A 22,209-nucleotide genomic window follows, 5' to 3' on the forward strand; every position below is an offset into this window, starting at 1 on the left:
CATTCCAGTAAAGCCACTTTCAACTTGTCATACTCTGTGGCATATTCAGACATCATTCCTGCATGTACTTATAGGCTTTTTCTTGTGAGAAGTGAGCTGAAACAGATTGGCAGTTACCTTCATCTCAGTTATGATTTTGGGCAAATCTTTTATTTCTCTTCAGGAAAGGATTTGTGTCATTTTTCTGTTCATTAAATTTGGACGGCTAAGACTGCCTGGCCCCAACTGCATTGTCGTTTCTTGGTCCTTCTTCCTTTGGTTTGGAGAGCTTTGTAATCTTAATTTGTGCTCGTATTCTTTCTCCTCCTAGTCTCTTCTCCCTCTTATTTTCTTCTTTCTCAAATTGTGATCTTATTCTTTTCATTTGCAGCTTCTCCTCTCTCTTTTTCTTGATTTCTTCTTTATCAATTTATGCTCTTATTCTCTCTATCTCTGTTTTCAGTCTTTCCTTTCTCTCCATTTCTCCTTTCAATTTTACTTCCTCTTATTGTTTAACAAACTCTCATACTTCATCTTTTAACCTGGCATGCTCTTCTCTTTCTATCCATTTAACAAAATTCAACATGGTTATGTACATGATTGTAATCTCCACACTATTTGCACTACAACTACAGTTGTGCAAATATAGACAAACTTATATCTACTGTTGTTTATCACTGTATAAACTTTCCTGTCTGTGGCTTGCCAAATGTCAGGAAATTACATTATTATATATTACCAAAGAAAGTAAGTAAACAGGTGTTTAAGGCTAAGGATTCTTCTCCAGTAGGTGTCTGACACTTGTTGGTGATAAAAACAGCAATAAACAGACAGTATGCACTCCACTTGTTTTTAAATTTATATATACATATAAGCATACACACATTATAACCATAAATTTTAAGCCATAAAGAAAACACAAAAATTAAACAAAATATGCTGCATATTTTTAAAAAAAGGTCCTAGGGTATAAGCTACAACTTCTATATTTTATATAGGTGCTCATACACAATACCTAGAGGGTGCACTGAAGATAGTGAATAATTTTTCAAATAAGAATTTGTCAAGGACATTCATGTGGAGTACAAAAGATGGGAGCAAGTTTGTTCAATGTTTAAAAGACTGAGGAATAGTTATATCATCAGCAAAGATGCATGTGTTTTGGAAATATTTGCTCATTTCTTAACCCTATGATGCCAACTAACTCTTCAAACCAATTTCTGCAAATGTCATGAGATTTTACTAAGTTCAATTCAAATTTTAATTAAACCACTTTACTATAAATGTATTTTAATTAAATTACTATTATTAAGTATGTTATAATTTAAGGTTTTAAAAAACTCATTTTTGTTCCTTTATTTTAAAAAGCATCATCTAAAACAGCCATTAAAATTGCAGATTTTGCTGTTACAGTATTCACTCAATGTTAAAACTCTCAAGTTTAAGAGCTCTTAGACAAAAAAGGGTAAGAGGCTAACATATGCAGTCAAATTAAATTTCCAGCTGTCTCTCATTAGCTGGGATGAAACTTCCAAAAATTTCTTCCTGTGTAAAACAACAATCCAATATTTCTAAGTTTAAGATCAGTCATGTCCACTTGCAAAGTCAAGGCTATTTTGCCAAGCAACAGTTTGCTGTTGCATAGCATGTTTATAACAAACATAAAGAGCAGAATTCACACTGTTCAGTTATAGCCTGAAGAAACTTATACTAGAGTATGAATCTGTAGTATGAGATAGAAAAGATGCTTAATTCATTTGTTCTCTTGAAGGAAATATAGTGCTTTGCAATTGTTTCTCACCTTATATGTGTAGTTTCTTAAACAATTACATTGCATTTAAGTTTTATATTTATATCTTAATTATGTATTATTTGTTTTTTACAATGCAAATTTGAAATGTTTATGACTTTTATATGTTTAACTTCTTATATCCTGCCTTATTTAAATGTCTAAGCAGGATGCAGTCATTTATGTGCAAGATAGATGTTTCAACCTTGTACGCGAGTCACCCTGTCATTACAGAGCACCACAGGAGCACATTAACAGTGTTGCCATCAAGAATATAAGACCAAAAATTGGGAAAGATAGTTAAAAATAAACTACAAGTGAAAAGATCAAAGTTTCAAATCTATACTGTAAAAATTTAAAAGATATGTAAATATTTCCATTTATTAATTTTAAACATTTCATTATACTGTACGTTGATGACGATATCTGGAGTTAATGATACAACTGAAAAAATTCAAAAAAAAATATAAACATTCATTTCAAAAAACTGTTCACCTTCACATAGGAAGTTCTAGACATTATAAAAATGAAATGTGAAAACTGAGATAAAGTATTTTTTATACTCAAAATGTAAATGTTTCATGTTAACTATTCAGAGAATGATGCAAATAACTACATTAAATAATGAATATTTTATTATGAATTATAGAAGAAATCAAAACAAAATATTTTATTTCTCTAAAACTACAGACTCTTCAGTAAAGCACTTTAACAAAAGTTAGATACTTACTTAAATTGTAAGGTCATAATAATTCACTTATAGTCTCCACTTTTTCACTGATATTTCTACCTGTAATAGAGGTCTGAATGGGTCGAAAAATGATGTTTCAGACTGTATTATACACCTCATGAAAACAGAGCTACCAGCCTAAAACTTGATTGTATCTCACAAGTAATACACTGACAATAAAAGTTGACAAACATGTTATTCAGAATTGTTATTTTTTAGACTTTACCTTTGGCTTTGGATGAGTAACACAATTCAGAAGAACACTATAGACCTGTAACGTAGACGAGTTATTCCAAACTGCAACATCTTGAGCACGCAGAGACACATACAAACAACCTATAAGCTAAAAACAAGAAAACATTGTATTGTTGTCATTTTTACATACAAATACATACGATAAAATTTTAAATTTCTGTAGATCTTGTTATTGTGTAATATTGCTTCATATATTGAAATATTTGTTTCAGAATAGCTTTAAGGATTTTTTTTTTTACAAAAACGTAGTTTTTGGCTAATGTTGGTAATATATTTCCAATATTTACCACTCTATACTAAATATATAAAGCTTTGTTTCTCTTTATCAATTTATCACAAGTGATACCTATCATACAGTGAGTATTTAAATTGAAAACATAGCCTATGCCCTGGTGATTTTAATTTATACAGAGTTTTTATTACATATTTTTGTTGAGGCCTGCGATACTTGAAAGAAACCCAAAATTACAATCAGCTTTACCAAAGTGGATGTAAAAATAAATAAAATACTTTATGATTTTACCACTATATATGTCAATTGCATTGCAAGGTTTAAATTCAGTTATGAATTCAATAGAAGAACAATAAAGAACAGTAATTCATCGATCATCATGAAATATACAGAATCATTTGTACCATAACAACATACTTCCCTTCTAAATTAATACGCCCAAAGTCAAATGATTATTAAAAATATAACATTATTCTTAATATAGGATACATAAAAAATTAGGCATTTAAAAATCTGCAAAATACTATAGACATTATTTACTCAAACTATAAATCTATATTCTGGCTTTCTGCTATTACCTAGAATTATACTTGGTGGAGTCAAAATAAAGATCTGAAGTTCAAGGAATAACATCTCCAGGCTTGTTTCCTTACTTTTTTTCACAGTCTACATTCACAAGTATATATAAATTTCCAATTTTTATTTATCTTGTTTGCTAGCTTTTTTTATGCTCAACTATGAGCAAATTATTGCTTGATATGGTAGCTAACTATATACATTGTAATGATAATAAACATACCTAGTAACTAGCTAATACAGTTTATAATGATTACTGAAGCTATTGACTATTTGATCATGTTAGTTCAAGATATAAAATGTTAACCTGCTGCTTGAGATCATCAAAAAAGTTGTTTTAGAATACACGGAGCATTTACAGTTTCTGTGTAACTAAATTCTTCATATATTATGAATATCAGTGGGCAAATATATGCCTAGGCCAAGACACAATCACCATTAAGTGTGTATAAAATTTTACCAGCAGAGAAGTAGCCTTTTCAAATAAAACATGTAGGTCTAAAATATCACTTTGAATAAACCTTCAAGTCTTTGAAATATTTCATGAATACGTGTAATAAAAATTTAATTCATTTTCTATTCATTTTGTTTTTTGCCATTCATTTCATACATAATATAGGTGTTGACTCCCTAAAGACACTCACTGTATAGTTTAAAAAGCAGTAGAGTAACTCTACCCAATTTTCATCTTTTATTGGCTGATAATTCCTGTTTCACCCTGTTCTAAAAGCATTTTAAAAGACCACCAAATATTTGTACAAAAGCTAACTTCATGATGTCAGAAAAACATGTAGGTTCAAGATATCTTAATACAAAATGATAAAAACCCTATAATCAAAGCACTTTCAAAAGGTAGATCTTTCCTCTTCAAAGACAAACTAGGAATGCAAAATGTTTTATTAGTGTCATGTGCAATTCATTGCAATCCCTATTATGATCCACTACTGTGGTTCATGATAAGTTTATGCAAAATATGTAACTTGTGGTAAATAAGCATCACATTACAACTTGATAATTTCACTATTACATGTTAGAGTCTACTTAAAATTTATATTTTGTTGATCTTTAAGAAATTTAAATTATAGCCTATATCTTTTGATGAGATTGAATTTGAAATTTAAAGTTAGATTTTCATCTATTTCCAATTGACAATTTTGCAACAGATCATGAGTCAAAGGCCATGTCACCATGTGTTTGTTGACTTCAATTCAATATTTTATTGAAATACTGTTTTATGAATTTATATCAATATGTCTGGAATCATATTGTTATTTAATTCAAGTGTTAATACCATATATGAGTTAATTTCTTAATTTAAAAGTAAATATTAAAAGAACACATCTAAATAAAGATTTTAATAAGTCACATGGTATGTTGATTGTAACATTATTTAAAATTAGATGTTTATGATATCAAAATACTAAGTCTATAAGTTTCATACAAATTAGGAACTCAAATTACTAACATTATCAAGCAATATAAATAAGGACCTCTTATCTTTGTATTTTGCCAAGACACAGCTTATGTACTGAATCAAACACGTTAATTAGTTCATCTATTTCCATTTTTGATAATGGTCCATTATAGACTCTTTCTTCAATACATAAAATATGAACAACCAACCAACAGCTTAAAATGCCCCCAGAGTGGGGGTTTTTTCAGCCATTTTTATCTGTGAAATGGCTACCATGTTCTTTCAATCCAAGATTTCAAGGAGGTATGTTTTGTCTTTAGTCTGCTTGAAGTTTCGTACTGTTTAAAACCTAACTAAATCTTAGTTACTAAACTTAAATTATAGTGGAATTCTACAGTACCAGTGTATTTATTTAAGGTTTTTTTAGTTATTCAACTGTATATATAAAAGATAAATTTTGTTTGATACCCTCCACAAGCAAAATTTTAAAATGGTTTTGCAACCTATATCCAGCAGCATCTGAGTTCAAAGGTTATAGTAAGAAGAGATGATTTGCTTTACTTTCTGATTTATTGTTCTATATCTTGAGAAAAACAAGTGCAATAAGTTATTTATATACAGTAATAATCTATACACATGTATATAATGTATAATAATTGAAATACTGTATATTACAAAATACTAGTCCACTGATATACAGCGAAGACAGGGAAGACTAATGGACATTTTTATATTACTGAACATAAGTGCACATGCACCACATCAATGCAAGTTATGTAATGTTAGCTAGGCATGACTGAAAAGTCAATATAATGAAAAATATATATGTAAATATAAAGCATTATCACACAGTCCATTTAGCATGAAAAAAGCATAACTTATATTTATTTCCTAATTTTATTATGATTACAACATTGGTCAATTCACGCATCCTACATAGTTAGGGAATAGAAAATGACAAAATATAGTCTTACTGAAAACAAATTTTTGAAATGTATTTCTGAAGTTTTAAGAGATTACACAAATAATATTTGAGATTTTTGGGACTAGGAATGGGTTTATTAATCATAACATGATTGGTTGGTTCATTTAGTGTATTATGGCACAGAGCAGCTAGGCTATCTGCACCAAACTTCTGGTAAAAAGGTAAAAGTAAATTTAGTAAAATTCATAAAAGGAAATTAAGGTAAAACAAAACAAAGTTAAAACATAAATGGCATAAAACTGATGTTTGCATCTAGTCTACAACATCAAGAGAAAACCTACAGTAGTTTAAGATGTAAAGAACTTTCTCTAGCATGACTGTAATAATCATAACTCACAAGGAAGACTAACTACAGAAATGGCTGTCAGACACCTGAAGTTGGCCTTTACAGTCCTGGTTTTGAGTTGCTTAATGTTACGGCCAGTTTCTTATTTCAAATTGAACTAGATGAACTGTGATTTTTAAAAGGGAGCCACATTAAAAAGGTGTAATGTATAAATTGAAAAACGTAAATGGCATTAAAAAGATTAATGGCCTTTAAAAAACTAAAAACATTACCAAGGTGGACAGTGTCACCATTAGCAATGACATTGTCTAACATTACGGAAAAATCTTGGGATAGAACATGCTTAAAATGATGCTCTCGTTGTAAATCATAATGATGACAAGAATGTAAAATGTGGCTTATTGTGATCTGAGTATTACACAAACTACACACTGGTGCATCAGTTCCAGATAAAACAAAACAATGAGTTTAAAACTGTGATCAATGATAGTCTAGTAAGAACTTCCTCTTTCTGATCATTACAGAAGCAAGACGAGCAACAAAGTCCAATATAGGGTTTTATTTGGAAAAAGCTTGTTTTCGCATTGCTCACTCCAAGTCAACTGTCAGCTGGCATGGAGCCAAGCCTTGAATACAGGACCATAGTCCATGTATGGGACAGGCACAGCAGTGATAGTGCCAGAGCAGATTGACTTAGCTGCAGTGTCGACGTGCTTGTTCCCATGAATACCAACATGGCCTGATATCCAGAAAAACTGGATAGAAGTAGATATTAAAGAGAAATGGGCCAGTCAGTTTTGAATATCGGCAAGAACAGGGTGTTAACCAACGCAAAGCAATTCCAGGGTCAGTAGGAAACAAAGAGAGTCAGTATAAATGGTGCAGTTTGAGAACTGCTCAGTTTCTATGTGATCCAGGGCAAAAGAAATGGCATAATGTTCAGCTGTAGAAATGATTCTGCGTGCAACCACCGAACCACAACAAACCATGGCAGAGCCCACACAGTCACCTGATTTCGAACCATCTGTATAAATAGATATAGAAGGATGGTTCAAAAGATGTTCAGCAAATGGCAGACAGTATTTCCAATCAGGAGTGTCTACTTTTCTCTGATGACTTAAAGATAGGTCACAATTGGAGACAATAAGAAGCCATGGTGGGATGGGCTGACCAGTGAATACAGCAATGTGATCTAAGGATAGACCCAATTCATCCAACTGTGATAGGATATGAAGACCAAAAGGAGCAATGGCAGACCGTCTGGTCTAAAAAAGCATAGCCCATCGAGGAAGGAAAACACAACCCCAGGTGTGATGCTTTTTTTGAGGAATGAAGTTTTGAAGCATACAGTAAAGACAGTGGCAAACGGAGGAGGTGAAAAGAAGGTTCGTGAGACTATGTATAAGCTCTGAACTGGGGAAGTGCAGAAAGCCCCAGTGCAGAGCAGAAGTCCTTGATGATGAATAGGATCTAGCATTTTTAAGGCCAATGATCTGGCAGAGCCATAGACCAGTGATCCATAGTCAAGTTTCAATCAAATAAGAGCACAATATATATCTTTAGCATAAAATGTCAATCCGTTCCCCAAGTGGTGGAAGAGAGGACACAAAGGATGTTCATGCTCTTGTACATTTGACCCTCAGCTGCTTGATGTGTGGTATAAAGGTTAGCTTACGGTCAAAGATAAGCCCCAAGAACTTAGTCTCAGAGACCACAGACAGCACAACTTCACCAACACAAAGTTTAGAATCAGAGTGAATACCCCACCCCATTGGCGGCAAAAGTGCATGCAAACAGTTTTAGAGAGAGAGAAGGTAAAGCTGTTTGCTGTGATCTGCTTCAGTAAACAATTGAGGACAGTCTGTAGCTGCTGCTCAATGTACCTCATGTTCAACAACTGACATGAAATGTGAAAGTCGTCAACATACAGCCCATTTGCAAGAGTGAGAGGGAGTTGTTCAGTGATGGCATTAATTTTTATACTGAAAAGTGTGACACTCAGGACAAAGTCCTGTGGGACTCCAAGATTTTGTAGAAAAAAAAGGAAAATGTTGAACCCACACAAACTTGGAATCTCCTATCCATTAAAAAATTAATAAAAATGGGCAGCAAATGGCCATGTAACCCATATATATGGAGGTCTCGCAAAATGCCATACCTTCATGTTGTATCATAAACCTTCTCAATGTCAAAGAATATTGTAACAAGATGTTGTCATTTGAGAAAGGCTTCTCTGATTGACATTTCAAGTCGAATCAGGTGGTCCATGGTGGAGCGCTGTCATCAGAACCCACACTGGGTGGGCGAGAGGAGGTTGTTTGATTCGAGGAACCAAACAAGACAAGCATTAACTATCCTCTATAAGGTCTTACAGAGACAGCTCATCAAAGCAACTGGACGGTAGTTTAAAGAAATCTTGGAATCCTTCCCAGGTATGGAGAAAGGCAGGACAATAGCCTGGCACCAGGCATCAGGAAAAACATTCTCCTGCCAGATCTGGTTAAAAACAACCAGAAGGATAGCAAGAGAAGCAGAGGATAGATGGCGCAGCATCTCATAGTGTATATCATCAGATCCAACCAATGGACTGCCAGACCGATGAAGGGCAAGTTTGAGTTCCACCAGTGTAAAGGGACAATTATAGTCAAAGAGACAATCAGCTCGAAAGGAAAGAGGTGATTGCTCTGCCCGAGTCTTGATGGCTAAAAAGGTAGAAGAAGAAGCAGAAGTAATAGATACACAACAAAAGCTTTCACCTAGAATATCAGCGATGCTTTGAGTATCAGCCACTTCCTGGCTATCAGAGAGTAAGTTGGAGAGGGGGACAGAATTGTAGTGCCCACTGACCTTTCGAACCCTGTCCCATATGACCTTGAAACTGATTGTAGAAGATATGCTAGTTGTGAACTTAATCCAAGATTCCTTCTGGCTTTGACGTCTTACCCATCGAGCATGTGCACATGCCCACTGGAAAGTGATGCAGTTCAAGAGTGTGGGATATCTATAAAAAGTATCCCAAGCTCATTTTTGAGCCTTCTCTGCCATGTGGCAGGTAGGATTCCACCAAGGACGAGGATACAGTGGAAAATGCGTCAAGGTTTAGGAATACATTGAGCAGCTGCTTGTATAATACAGTCAGTTAGTGTTGCCACACAGATCTTCTAGTGATGGCTTACAGACAATGGCAGGATCAAGTTCTGTGAGAGGAGTGAAAGAAGGCCAGTTTGCCTGATCCAGCTTCCATCAGGGCACGTGGGTCAGGTGGCATCGACCACAGCTAGTCTCTCTCAAGATTACAGGAAAATAACTACAGCCTCGTGAATTATTAACAACCCTCCATCAAAAATAGGAAAATAATGAAGGGGAGCAAATTGAGAGATCAATAGCAGTAAAGATCTGACTAAGCACATGGAAATAAGTAGAAAAACCAGTATTGAAAAGTGAAAGGTTGTGATCAAAGAGCATACGCTCTACAGAGCGACCCCTCCCATCAATGTCAGCACATCCCTAGAGAGGATAATGTCCATAAAAGTCACTCAGGATGAGAAAGGGAGACAGCAACTGTTCAATGAGAACATCAAGGTCTGACTGATCATGTGTCTCTCCAGGTAAGGTAGAGAGAATAAACAGTGATGGTATGACCCAAGGAAACAGGATAGCTACGGCCTCCAAAAGTGTGTAGAGTGGCAAAGACAGGATGGGCACATGCTGATCAACCAACAGTGCCACCCCTCCATGCACTCGTCCATCACACAGCCTGTCATTTCTGTATAAAAAAACCACTGAAAGGTGACTGTATCAGCAGGTTTCAGAAATGTTTCCTGTAAGGAAAGACAAAGAGGGTGGCAGGAAGTAATCAGTATTTTGATGTCATCCAGATTAAAATGTAAACCTCAACAGTTCCATTGTATCAGGGTAGCCATTTTAATTTACGTGTAGGTGAATTGGGTGAAGAACCCTTCTGTTTACGACCACGTCTTTTTTCCTTACCTTCCTTATTCAAGAGAGGTCTATCGATCTCCATGGATCCTGCCCTGGGTCAACTGGGCAGGTCTTTGCTGTTGGAAGGGGATTCTAGAGACTGAGGACATGAACGAATGATTGTTTTGCATCTTAGGGTGAGAGAGGAAGACAGATCTGAGAAAATGCCTGTACCTGGAACCAAAGGATGTGGATCTTGGGGTTTGGTGTAATGTATACAAGGAACAGAGATAAGTATTGAAGTTGATTCATCAACTTTTTATCCATGGAGGTCAAAAGACTTTTCATTTGTTTGGAGAACAATTCTTTAGGAGGCACAGAGAGATCTGTCTGCACTCCTACAGAAGCTGTGGAATGAATTGCAGCAGCATACGTCGAAGACGAGGTGGTGGACAGCAATTTTCGAGCCTCGGGATAGGTAATGTTATGAATCATTTTCAAACGCTGCACCTCTTTTTCTTCCAACCATTTAGAACAAGAATGAAAGTAGGACAGGTGAGAGCCATTGGAATTGATGCAATGAGAGTACATTTCCCACTCATAGGCATCATGGTCCTTGCCACTGCAACAAGCACACATAAAGGAACCACAACATGACGTCTTTGAGTGACCAAACCGTTGACACTGGAAACATCAAGAGGGTGTGGAATGTATGGCCGTACTCTGCAATTAAGATAACCTGCCTTGATGGTGGCAGGGGGACATGGTGACATAAATGTGAGAATGAGGACATTGGTCAGCACCATAATTTCATATTAGCGAGTGGAAATATGCCTCACTGCAGAAACTTGTTGGGTAGAGAAACCAGTGAGAATCTCCGACTCTGGGATGTTCTTCAAATCCCTCTCTGCAATAACTCCTCGTGATGAATTCAAAGTAGCATGAGGTGTAATCTCTATATCCTCAATTGTCTTTGAATGCAACAGGAGTTCACTGTGTTGAGATGTGGATATTTCCACCAATACGTCACCAGATCAAAGCTTTTTATTACTGACTTTGGAGAACCAGCATGCCCCTCTAGTCCCTTCTCAATGAAAAAGGGAAACATTTTCCCTAAAGATTTGTCTGAAAGTGAGTGCAATAAAAGAAAATGAGGTACAACAGGTGGTACAGATGGTGAGGATTGCTGCTCAGAATCTTCAAGACGTGGTCATTTACTGAAAGACTGTTTATCACTATTTTATTAAGATTTTTAATTGGAGTATCCATAATAAAGAAAGAGAAAATTTAGTACCCACTGACCCCACCCACCACGAGGGGATGCACTACAATGTCAAACAAGGACACTGCAGCAATGCCAGGGTTTTCATGAACATTATATCCAAACACCAGCATCAGATTTAATGTCCACAGCACCTGTTGAGAACATCCAACACTGGTACTTGGTTGACCCTAGCCCAAGTGGACCAGCTGACTGACCAAAGGGGGGTCACCCTAAGGCTGCCCATCTACAGGAATTCAAGGCCAAAGTTGTCTGTTAGGGCTGGACCCCTCAACCACAAAGATCCTCTCCTCCCCTTCATAGGTTGTCACGCACAGCAAACACAAGGGTGGATGTACAGATCCCAGAGTAGGTAAAATGAATGAACAGAACCTTCCCTGGGAGGTCCCATCACCCCGTACAGGAATTCACACCAAGGGGTATCATAACATGAAACCACTTTTCACACACACTAGCAACAAAACAGACTATATTCATAAACAAATCTTTAGTAAAAATATTTCATTAAAAAATTTATTTTCTGTATAAAAAATGCTTGCAATCTTCACTGAAAGTCAAGTTGTATCAAAAGTTATAGTGTATATATTTAATTCATGCAAACATGTAGACGAACTCGTGTGTATTATGCCAAGCTCATCATAAAAGGGTTAAACTGGATATTAAAACTTAATTTAGATTTGAATTATTAAGTACAACTTCCACTTTAATAAAGTTTAGTTGAACAGATAACTGTGAATTTATTTCATAAATTTCAGTCATTTTATCAGTTTAAACATACAAAAATGGAAACAAATAAATTACCATAATTCTTATTAATATACAAATAAAATAGCTATTTTTCAAAATTGCTTTAAATGATTTAGCTATACTGAGATAAAATTCTTACCCCACGAAGAAGTGTATTATGGTTGGAATCGATAAATTTTGCAAGCAGATTCACAAACGCTTTTGAAGTTTCTGAAAATTTCACTTTCAGTACACAGGGTGGAAGCCTAAAATTCAAGTTAAAAAATATTAATAAATATATAACACACAGACACACTAAAATAAACACAATGCAACACTCATGGATCTACAACAAAGAAAGGCAATAATAATATTAAGTGATAAACAGCAATAATTCACTGACTACCATTCACTATCCCATGACTCTCTCTCTCTCTCTCTCTCTCAGTGAAGCTTCTGGGAGGTAATTTACTGAGTAGATCACAGAGGTACATCTCAAGTGCTTATAAACTTACAAAAACCTTCTGCTACATTAGTAGTATTTCTATGTCACCTTTAGGGAAACTGGTGCCAGTCATACATACATATTTACTCAAAATACAGTTGATCATCTACAAGATAAGTTGGCATTTAAATAATTCATAGTTAAACTAAATAATAATAATAAAAGTATGATAAACACAGAAATGACCATAAATATAAAAATAGATTTTTTTATCTCATGTTTCAAAAGCCACATTTGTTCAGATAATTCTATGAAACACATGAAGAAAAAGCTGTGTAATTTGATGCATATATCAATTTTACTACACAGCAGACACCAAAAATAGATATATGATGTGCTTTAATCACATACATGATGATCATACTACATGGTAACTTATTTCAACAGCATGTTCAAACCTGCATTTGTAAAGTGTACATTACCTTCATGGTCAAACTGGTCTACATTTGAAGGTTCACAATACTGTTAATTGGTCTCTTTAATGTAAATCACATGAACAACAGAATAGACCTTTAAATATCTGGAATATACAAGACCTAAATGAAAAGTCTAGATATTTTCAGCTTTAGAAATGTAATTAATATTTAAGTTATTCCTAGAGGAGACAATTAAATTTAGTTCAGATTGTGGTTCCATACACTGTAAAAAAAAAAAGGTGCACATCACCATATTTCGTGGACAATAAATTGTTTTTTTAATGTTTCCTTAAACTTCAATGCATCTTCTGGTCTAAAAGTTATCACTGTCATCAAGTCTGCAAATGATGTCACTAGTAGGAGGAGAATCAGTGGCCTTGAACTTTTGTTCAAGTTACTACTCACTGATGTGCAACCTCAGAGTTTGGTAGCACACACAGATCAAGTAGAACATGTTTCTGGATTAAGAAGAACAATTACTTTGTTGTGTGATCCTAGTGGGTACAAAAAAAAAATAGGTTTTCTTATAAGTGTGGCAGCAGTGATGAGGACATTTTTGACATGTATGAATAATAAAATTTCATGCTCCCTTGTCTCAGGATGTTGCAAATGCTGTTTTTGTGCTGATACAGTTATGTAGATTAAATAGATATACTAAAACAGTTTTTCTACTCATTTCTTTTTAAAATCCTTGTCTTTCTTATTGTTTGATATATCTTATAGTCTGGGAAATATGGCAGTCTATTTCTAAGCAGCAACAAAAATGTATGGTTTGTGCAAATAAACAATAACTTAAAACTGTTATAGCCAATTAAATTATAGCCATATTAATTAAAATATCTTAACAAACTATTACATTTGTTTCTCGTGAATGTTACTTATAGTTACAGGGTTATTTGTAAATCTGATGGTAAATAGTCATCTTCACAGCAAAAGTTATGATTACTTTTTGTCAGTTTAGTACCAAAATTGAAAACTACATCCAATATTAAATAGTAGAAATAATTCTAAAATAAAACCATTTTGAAACAAATTATATCTAAGGATGTTATATACACAATCTGCAAGTTATCTACAAAAGAAAGATGCAGGGTATTTTTTACACTAAACCAAATGGATTTTACAAACCACTTGATAAATTTTATAGGGTGTTTTAAAGTACATAAACAATATATATCAAAGCTTTCACCACTTGTACTATAAGTTTTAGTATTAATATTTCATGACTGAAAACTCCATCAACAGAACATCAATTTAAACACAAGTGTCTTTTGACCACACTATCATTTTTTGGAGTTTCTCAAACTTTTAAAAGACTTGAAAAACAAATCCACAAAAAATTTGTTTCTATGGAAGAAATACTGCTTACAGTTAAACAATAAAGCTTATAAAATAAATTTATTATATCCTGTCCTTGAATATTGTAGCGAGTAGTTGCAAAGATTTTAGTATATTTCTAAATTTCACAGTAGGTTTGAACAAATTTATTTAAGAGTAGAAATAATCACCATTTAAAAAACCATTAAAAAAAACAGATATTGCAAGAGTAGAATATATTGTAACAGCCTCTATGCTAATTATATTGAAAGTTCTAAACATAAAACTGTCAAAGTACATTGATATAAACTTGATTTCTTTCATTCAATAAAGTAAAACCTTTTTGGTGGATGAAATGAATAGAATTACCTAAAAGCAGCTGCAAAAAAAATTCATGTTTAAATAATTGTACTTCTTTGGAAGAAATTTTAAGTGCCTTAAAAAGAAGACAGCAAACACTGAAAGCATTCCACAATGACAAAGACTGGCAAACCAAAACTAAGACAGTTAAAAACACATACAGTTTTGCCTAATGAATAATAGGCAAGTGAACACAAAAACATGTCATTCTTGTACAACTTTTGCTGTGTAAAAATGTCAAACATTAATTGTTTAACGTTAAATAATTATTACAAAAGTGCTTATATCAATACTGTTTTGCCTGTAAAAGCCATCCAGTTTTTTTTTTACAAAGATTAGCATCATTTTTAAAGTATAAAAATGTTTTTGTTGTTTTTTCATAGCATATTCCCATTTCCAGCAAAGCAACTGGAAGTTAAAGTGTATTTTGGAGTTAATAATGTGTACACAATCAACAGTAGTAAACCAGACTGGCTACCAGCACTTACAGCATAAATTACAGTAATACTAAAAATCACCTTTATCTGATACGTCCCCCATGTTAGAACATGATGTAATACACAATTACAGAATTCTTTCTAAGGGAAAATTTAGCCGAAACTAAAAGAAAGATGCATCTTGATGTAAAACAATTTATGAAATATTTAGTTTACAGAATATTTTACATCTAACTTTTGGATTATATTTCTTAGATGTTTCCCTTTAGCAACAGAATAAATTCCAACCTTTTAATGACCATGCTCAAAAGAGAGACAATTGCTGTTAGAGCTTTTTCTGTTTCAACTGTTTCTAAGGTGGTCATCTGTAAAATACCAGTATACACATTGAAATATATCAGACATTTTAGAACAAAAAATTCCATATATGCATGCATACATTAATTTTTAGAAAAATTTCTATCATTAAACTACATGTTAGAAAATAAAAAAATTATTCTTAATATTCTCATTGACTAATTGAATGTTTGAATCTAATATCTGAATATTTGCTTAAAACTTGGTATTCATCATATATTACCCTCTAGTAGCATAAAGCAAAGATTTAAAAGTCTATTAAAATGGCTATGTCTACAGTTTATTGTAAGGATATTCCTACAAAGTGTAGTGACACCTAAAAATTTTTCATAATAACATCTATGCTTGGATACTACAAGAACTCAGATTCATAATGGCATGAACACACTATAAAGGAGCTCAGTCAAACTGACCAAGTGCAAGACAACTTTGATACCCCTAACTTTTAATGTGTGTGTATCTTCACAAAATTTAGTAGACTTTCAGCAAACAAGTTTATTACATACAAAAAAGCAGATAAACAATAAACTCAAAACAGATTTGCCTCTAAATACATCATCTTTTCTTTCTTAACTAGTCCAGGTGCAAAGTGATTTCCATGCTTAGGTAAGTACTATTTCTTCACCTAAAAAAATCCCAAGTTTCATTTGAATAACCTTTAAAACTTTCTAAATACAGTTCAAACACTTGAGTAAAACTTTATGTTATCTGTTATTTTCTCTACCCTAATTCTATACAAAATTGGTCATATTACTTAGCAATCTTGTAACCACAAAAAATTTAGGTAAATCTGAATTATCCTTTTCCTTTTAAAATGACTTCAAATTGTAACAGAAACTACATTTGTTTATTCTAAGTAGCTATAAACTATCAACAAGAGTTACCTGCAATCAGCTATGTGTACAGTTCAGAAGTGCAAATGAATAATTAAACCCATATTAACTACTTAAATGCTGCATATAAGTTAGTCTAATTTTAGGTTGTTTTGTATTTACAGTATGTCCATCAAGATGCTATAAATATACACCCATTGCAAAAAAAATGTTCGCAGGCATGTTCCCTGTACATTTTCACATTTCACTACTCATTTTATTAAAGTATGTTCATTTTCAACACACATGAAGATGTCAAAGCCTTGCCATTAGTACCAAATGTTTGCATGCTCAAAAGTATATTAAAAAATGGAATTTTATAATTACAATTTTTATTTTAATTAAAAGATGAGAAGTTGCTTTACTTTGTATTGGATTTTGAAGTTCATAATGCAAATATTTTAATAGAATATTTACATTTTTAATACATAATTTGAATTCTCTACTCTCTTTTTTTCACTTTAACTAGTAGCTAAGCTGACCAGACATACAAATTCATTTCTGTTAAGATGTCTCTCAAGACAGCAAGTGCCAAATAACTTACAAGTCCTCCCAGTAATTCTTGATGGATTACTGCTGGACTTCACCCCTTGCCAAATCATCATTTTTATCAACCAGTTTAAACCCAGAGATTTTACTGACCCAAGAAAGACTAGAAATCTTCATTGAGGTGGAATTTTCTCTAGCCCTCTATCCTGGCTGATCTTTCTTATTTATGTAAACCCTTGAATGCTGATATTAATGCCGTGTTCCACCACCGAAACTTAGCTAATCTTTTTTCTATATTCCTTAGGAACATCCATTCTTTATCTTCTCCAGCAGATATCCATTATTCACTTGAAACAGCCCCTAAAATCCAAACTTCACACTATTCACCACATCTGATACAGGATTACAGGTCTCCCCACATACTTCATGAAGGTGGTAACATATAAACATAACACACATGATATATTCTCACTGACTAGCAATCTCTAAAGGGCATACTTCTCCAAACAAGTAACATACCACTAACTTCAACTTTAAAAGCCTTCAGGCCAATTATAGCTTCTACAAATTCTAACACTGCCCTATCTATTCCATCAGCCAAGGATAATACTGCCCAGACCAATGCTGACAATTGTATCCTAACCAAAACTACCAAGTGCAACAAATTCACCCAGACCCTTCAAGACAAGATACCCCCAACCCATAAACCAAGCAATTCAAACACACTTCCCAACATAGTAGGCTTCTACAGCCACCAAGTTCACTCCAACAAATAATCAGGAAATCCTGACCAATAAATTAGATAAACTGACCTTAGACACTGTTAGAAGATTCCTTCACATTCAGGCAATACTTCCACACAAGTCCAACCCTGAACCTAAATAACCACCAAGATCAGCATGCTACAACTACACCTACGAGGGTGATGACCCATCCTTCCAAGAAGGTTTTAGTCAATAATTTCCACCTGTCTCTAAATTTTCCCTTCCTTACAGATATTTAAAGCATTGTATATATTAACCATGCTTTCTTCTTCCTTAGAGCCACCTCCAGGCAGTCAGGGTATTTTATTTGGTGCCCCAATCATAAAAGCCAGTTTTCTCAGGTACTCCTATTTACTCCTCATAACAAAATTATTAGCCTTGAATTGATGAATCCTGTGATTGCTCCCCTAAAATGTGCCACATCATGCTAAGTTAGTAAATTCAAAAATTACAGCATAAAGTTTCAAATAATGTCCAACTTAGAGTTTTATCTAAAATCACAGCCTAGCTGATTACTACCCTTAACAGTTTAATACCTCTAAATTTATAAATCCTAGAACTCAGAACTCTACCACAGTGATAATCTCTGCAGTCATTTTGAGATCAAGCCAACACCCAAGCTGCCCCCACTACCTAGCCAAGCTTTCTCTCCTCCTCCTCCTCTCCCTCATCTAGTCTCACAGTTTTTGCCAAACATGCATAATTCTAAAGTTAATATCTCAGCCTGTTCATTATCTCATGTGATCTGGTCATCATCTTACCCACATAATAGTTTAATTTTCATTCATCCCCAGTACAAACTATTTCCAACAGCTTTTTAGTGCCCCTGGTTTCCTCTCAAGTCCCTTCAGAAACTGTGAGATTCAAAACCAAACCAACAGCCAAAGTTACTTAGTTAGCAGGTTCCTTTTTTTTAAAATTAACTGTGTGCACTATGCATTTCATGTTGCTTTTAAGCGCTTCCACTCCTGCCATATCTTAAACACTCATACAGGAGCTGAAAAGAAGCAACAGTTATCTTTGAGGCCTTTGTGGGACCCATTTGTTTTAAAAACCTAAATTACTGTCATGTTCATCAGTTAGTTTTGAATCTTCTTCTACAATATTTAGTTAACCTTGTTTATTCAGGTTGTTTGGATCAACCTGTTTTAAGAAACAATCAGGATATATGGGTAGTGGGAAAACCTGCATCTAAACTCTTAGCCTTCAGAATTCCAACAAATGTAGTTTACCTATAAATGTTCTTCTATTTAAAATATGTGCCACTGCAGAATGAAAAAGCAGGAATAGTTGCACAACAAAATACAAAGTCAAAGCTAAGATTTTGAATATTTATGATAATTACACATTACAGAAAGGGTGTAAATCAAATGAAGCAACAGCAAACTTCGTTGTTAAAGAACTATAAAACTACTTTTTCATTGCACACCAAGATGCTCAGAACAAAATAAAAACTGCCTAATTCTGAAATAAAGAACCTAAAATTGATGTCATATTTCTGAAACCTTTACAAAAAAAAAACAGAAAATGTCTGTAGAAAAAATAAAATGATGAAAAAGAATTCTTACATGAAGAAAGTTCTGAAGAACAAATGCCTTGCAACAACTATCAGAATAAATTCAGAAAATCACAATCGTGTGCCAGTACATTCCACAGACAGTCCAAATGTAAAGTCTAAATACAACAACTTTAATGCTCATCTTACCCTGGTGCTAGGTCTAAGAATACTACATTTATGATAAAAGGAACTGTTACTTTGAAGCTTCTAAGCAATCCATTCAGAAGTCCAAAAGTTTCAACAATGGTAGATCATTTAATATTTATCTGCTAGTCAAAGAACAGCATTTACAGCTGTAGTCACTTGAGAAGATGGGTCTGATTTGAATAGTGTGACACTTTCTAAATGGAGTGTAGCAACAAAATATTTGAATGTGGAATGCCACTGCTAAAAAACACCTTTATTCCAAAGTATGCAACACCTCAATGGAATGGAAATGTTTTTCCAGGAGAGCTCTTACAACAGAAATACCAAACTACAAAGAAAGAATATTGTTAAATGTTCCAGTTATTCCAGATGGGAATGGTAGAACCCAGGCTAACACAAGCCATATTCTTGCATGATAGTGGAAAGAAGAAAGCTCTATTGTCAGATTTGTTTTTGATAGTATAGCTTCACACTTTGGATGGAAGAATGGTACTTGTATGAAGTTATAAACACTTTACTTGCCATAAACAAATCATAGAAAGAATTCTGTGTATACATTTCAGCTGGAATTGTCTGGTGCAACATCTAATCCAGACAACCATGAGTTCAAAGAGTTTAAGAAACCTTGGGAAATGACCAACTTTTAAGTTGTTGCAAATCTCTGATTGTAGATTTAAATTTCAGCAGATAATTATTATGAACATTCTCTAAGAAAGGTTGACTATGTGAAGCTGCTTCAAAAGAATTTCTGCCTTACAACAATTACCAAGAACGTACCAAGTTGATGTTGATTTTCCCAGAAAGAACTACACCTACTTGGCTGTGCTGGCAACATCATCAGGCCCATTCAATGGTAACTATGATTTACAGTGCTAAGATGTACAAGTTTCACCTCATCAATTTAGTTAATGCTCTCTTTTACATAAAACATGATTATCTACAGCCTCTGCAACAGAAGCACCTTCCAATGGCCTTTAGCTATAGAATGATCTGAATATATACAGCAGAACTGAACACTAGCAGGAGCAGCCATTACTATGCTTAATAGCAACACCTGGTACCTAATGGAAGAAGTCACACCTTCTGTCCCTTTCTCCAACTTATCAGAAAAAAGCAAATTTCTCATCACAGATCAAGATAAAGGATAAAAAGAATACTGGAAAAAGGAATCTGACTTTTTTACACAGTTAGCTTCATCAAATAAATTGGAATCTTTGATTGGCAGAAAATCATGGCTCCTATACAACTTGCTTTATATTTACATTGACTGGTTACACTTTCCAAATATGATGGGCCATTGCTAGTTATTTTCGGGAAGCTGCCACATTTTTCCACAGTGCCAAAGTGGTAAAAAATCTTCCTGAAAGAGCAGTTAAGCTCATCACATACTTTGCAACTACCTTAATAAAAGAGGGAAAGAAAAGGTAATTCATGCTGCAAGTACTCAGAAAACATCATTGCAGTGCTCCAGATTTTAAAAAGAAAACTCTCAGAAATAACTGAATCGTTTTATGTGACTGTCTGCACCATTCTCTAAAGTGACTTTTATATTACTTTTAAACTCATTGATTAAATTGAATATTAATTACAGAAAATATTAATTTTCTATATGCATTAGGACTTTGGCTATATATAGCTATATATAATTAGAAAAAAATTACATCATAGGGAAACAAACTGCATAAATTTTACACAGTAAATCTAAACCTTAGAGGAAAGTAAATAACTAATATGATTTAGAACTTAAAATGAATAAAAGGAAAAATCAATGCAGATACAAAACAGACATGTATCACCAGGGCAAAGACCATACAATACATTAATGGGGGGAGACAATAAAACTGTCTTTAAAGTTAGCATTTCAGCCACCATAATGACATTTGGATACGTTAAGGAATTGCAATACTAGCCCAACTTAAACTGTTACTATAGCTCCCATTCTCTACCCATCCATGCTGTTGTCAGGATCTTTGAATATTCTACAAGACTTGCATAATAACCAGTCTTATACAAGGAAAATGATGTACATTAATACACCAACACAAGATACAGTCCAAATAAATATTTCCAATAATTTCCCTCCAAAAATGAGAAATTATTTCATATTGTGTTTATTCTGACTTTGTTTATTCTATGATTTTTAAATTTACGTACATATTTTGTATACTTACTACAAAATAATATAAAATATTTAGAGTTATTAAATCCATTAAAAATGAATATATTGACTAATCTATAAATACTGAAAATTAGGAACCATTCACTGTTACAAATTCCACAATACCTGTGCAGCTGTGAATCAATGATGATCTGTACAGAATAATTTGGTATGATATTGTTTGGTGAGGAAAGTCCCAAAATTTGATATGTTAAATCATTTCATTATAAATATAACAATAATTAATAATTATCTTAATATCTAAATAATGTATTTTGTTATTTGATATAGAAATGTTTTCAATTTGTAGAACTGTAGGATAAATGTTAGTGATAAATCACTTATTAATGGATTGCTAATGCTAATTAAATATCAGTAAATTAAAGGAAATAATTCAGAATTTGAAAAACTAATGCACCAATACAAGATACAGTCCAGATAAGTATTTCCAATAATTTCCCTACAAATATCAGAAAATATGTCTTATTGTTAGCAGTAAAAGTTTGTTTTCTATCTTTATCAGTAGATCAACAAATTAATCTATTGATGAATTTATCTCTATTAGCAAACTGTTAAGTGATACAGTTGTAAATAAAGTTGTAAAATCATAAGTTTGTATTGTATATGCTGATTGGTTGTTTTTTCTAATTTTCT

General features: G+C 33.5%; 1 protein-coding gene across 2 annotated transcripts in view; it reads right to left on the reverse strand.

Moving 5' to 3' along the window:
• LOC143253613 (RRP12-like protein) overlaps window positions 1-22,209 on the reverse strand; it is a 137,226-nt gene that overhangs the window by 89,528 nt on the left and 25,489 nt on the right. For both annotated transcript variants that reach the window (XM_076507730.1, XM_076507731.1), the window contains exons 4-6: window positions 15,499-15,575; window positions 12,336-12,441; window positions 2,725-2,841 (exon numbers count right to left, since the gene is read on the reverse strand). In XM_076507730.1, coding sequence (XP_076363845.1) covers window positions 2,725-2,841; window positions 12,336-12,441; window positions 15,499-15,575 — 300 coding nt within the window. The remainder of the gene's footprint in view (window positions 1-2,724; window positions 2,842-12,335; window positions 12,442-15,498; window positions 15,576-22,209) is intronic.

The sequence above is a fragment of the Tachypleus tridentatus genome, chromosome 6 (assembly GCF_004210375.1).
Source record: "Tachypleus tridentatus isolate NWPU-2018 chromosome 6, ASM421037v1, whole genome shotgun sequence".
Lineage (NCBI taxonomy): Eukaryota > Metazoa > Arthropoda > Merostomata > Xiphosura > Limulidae > Tachypleus > Tachypleus tridentatus.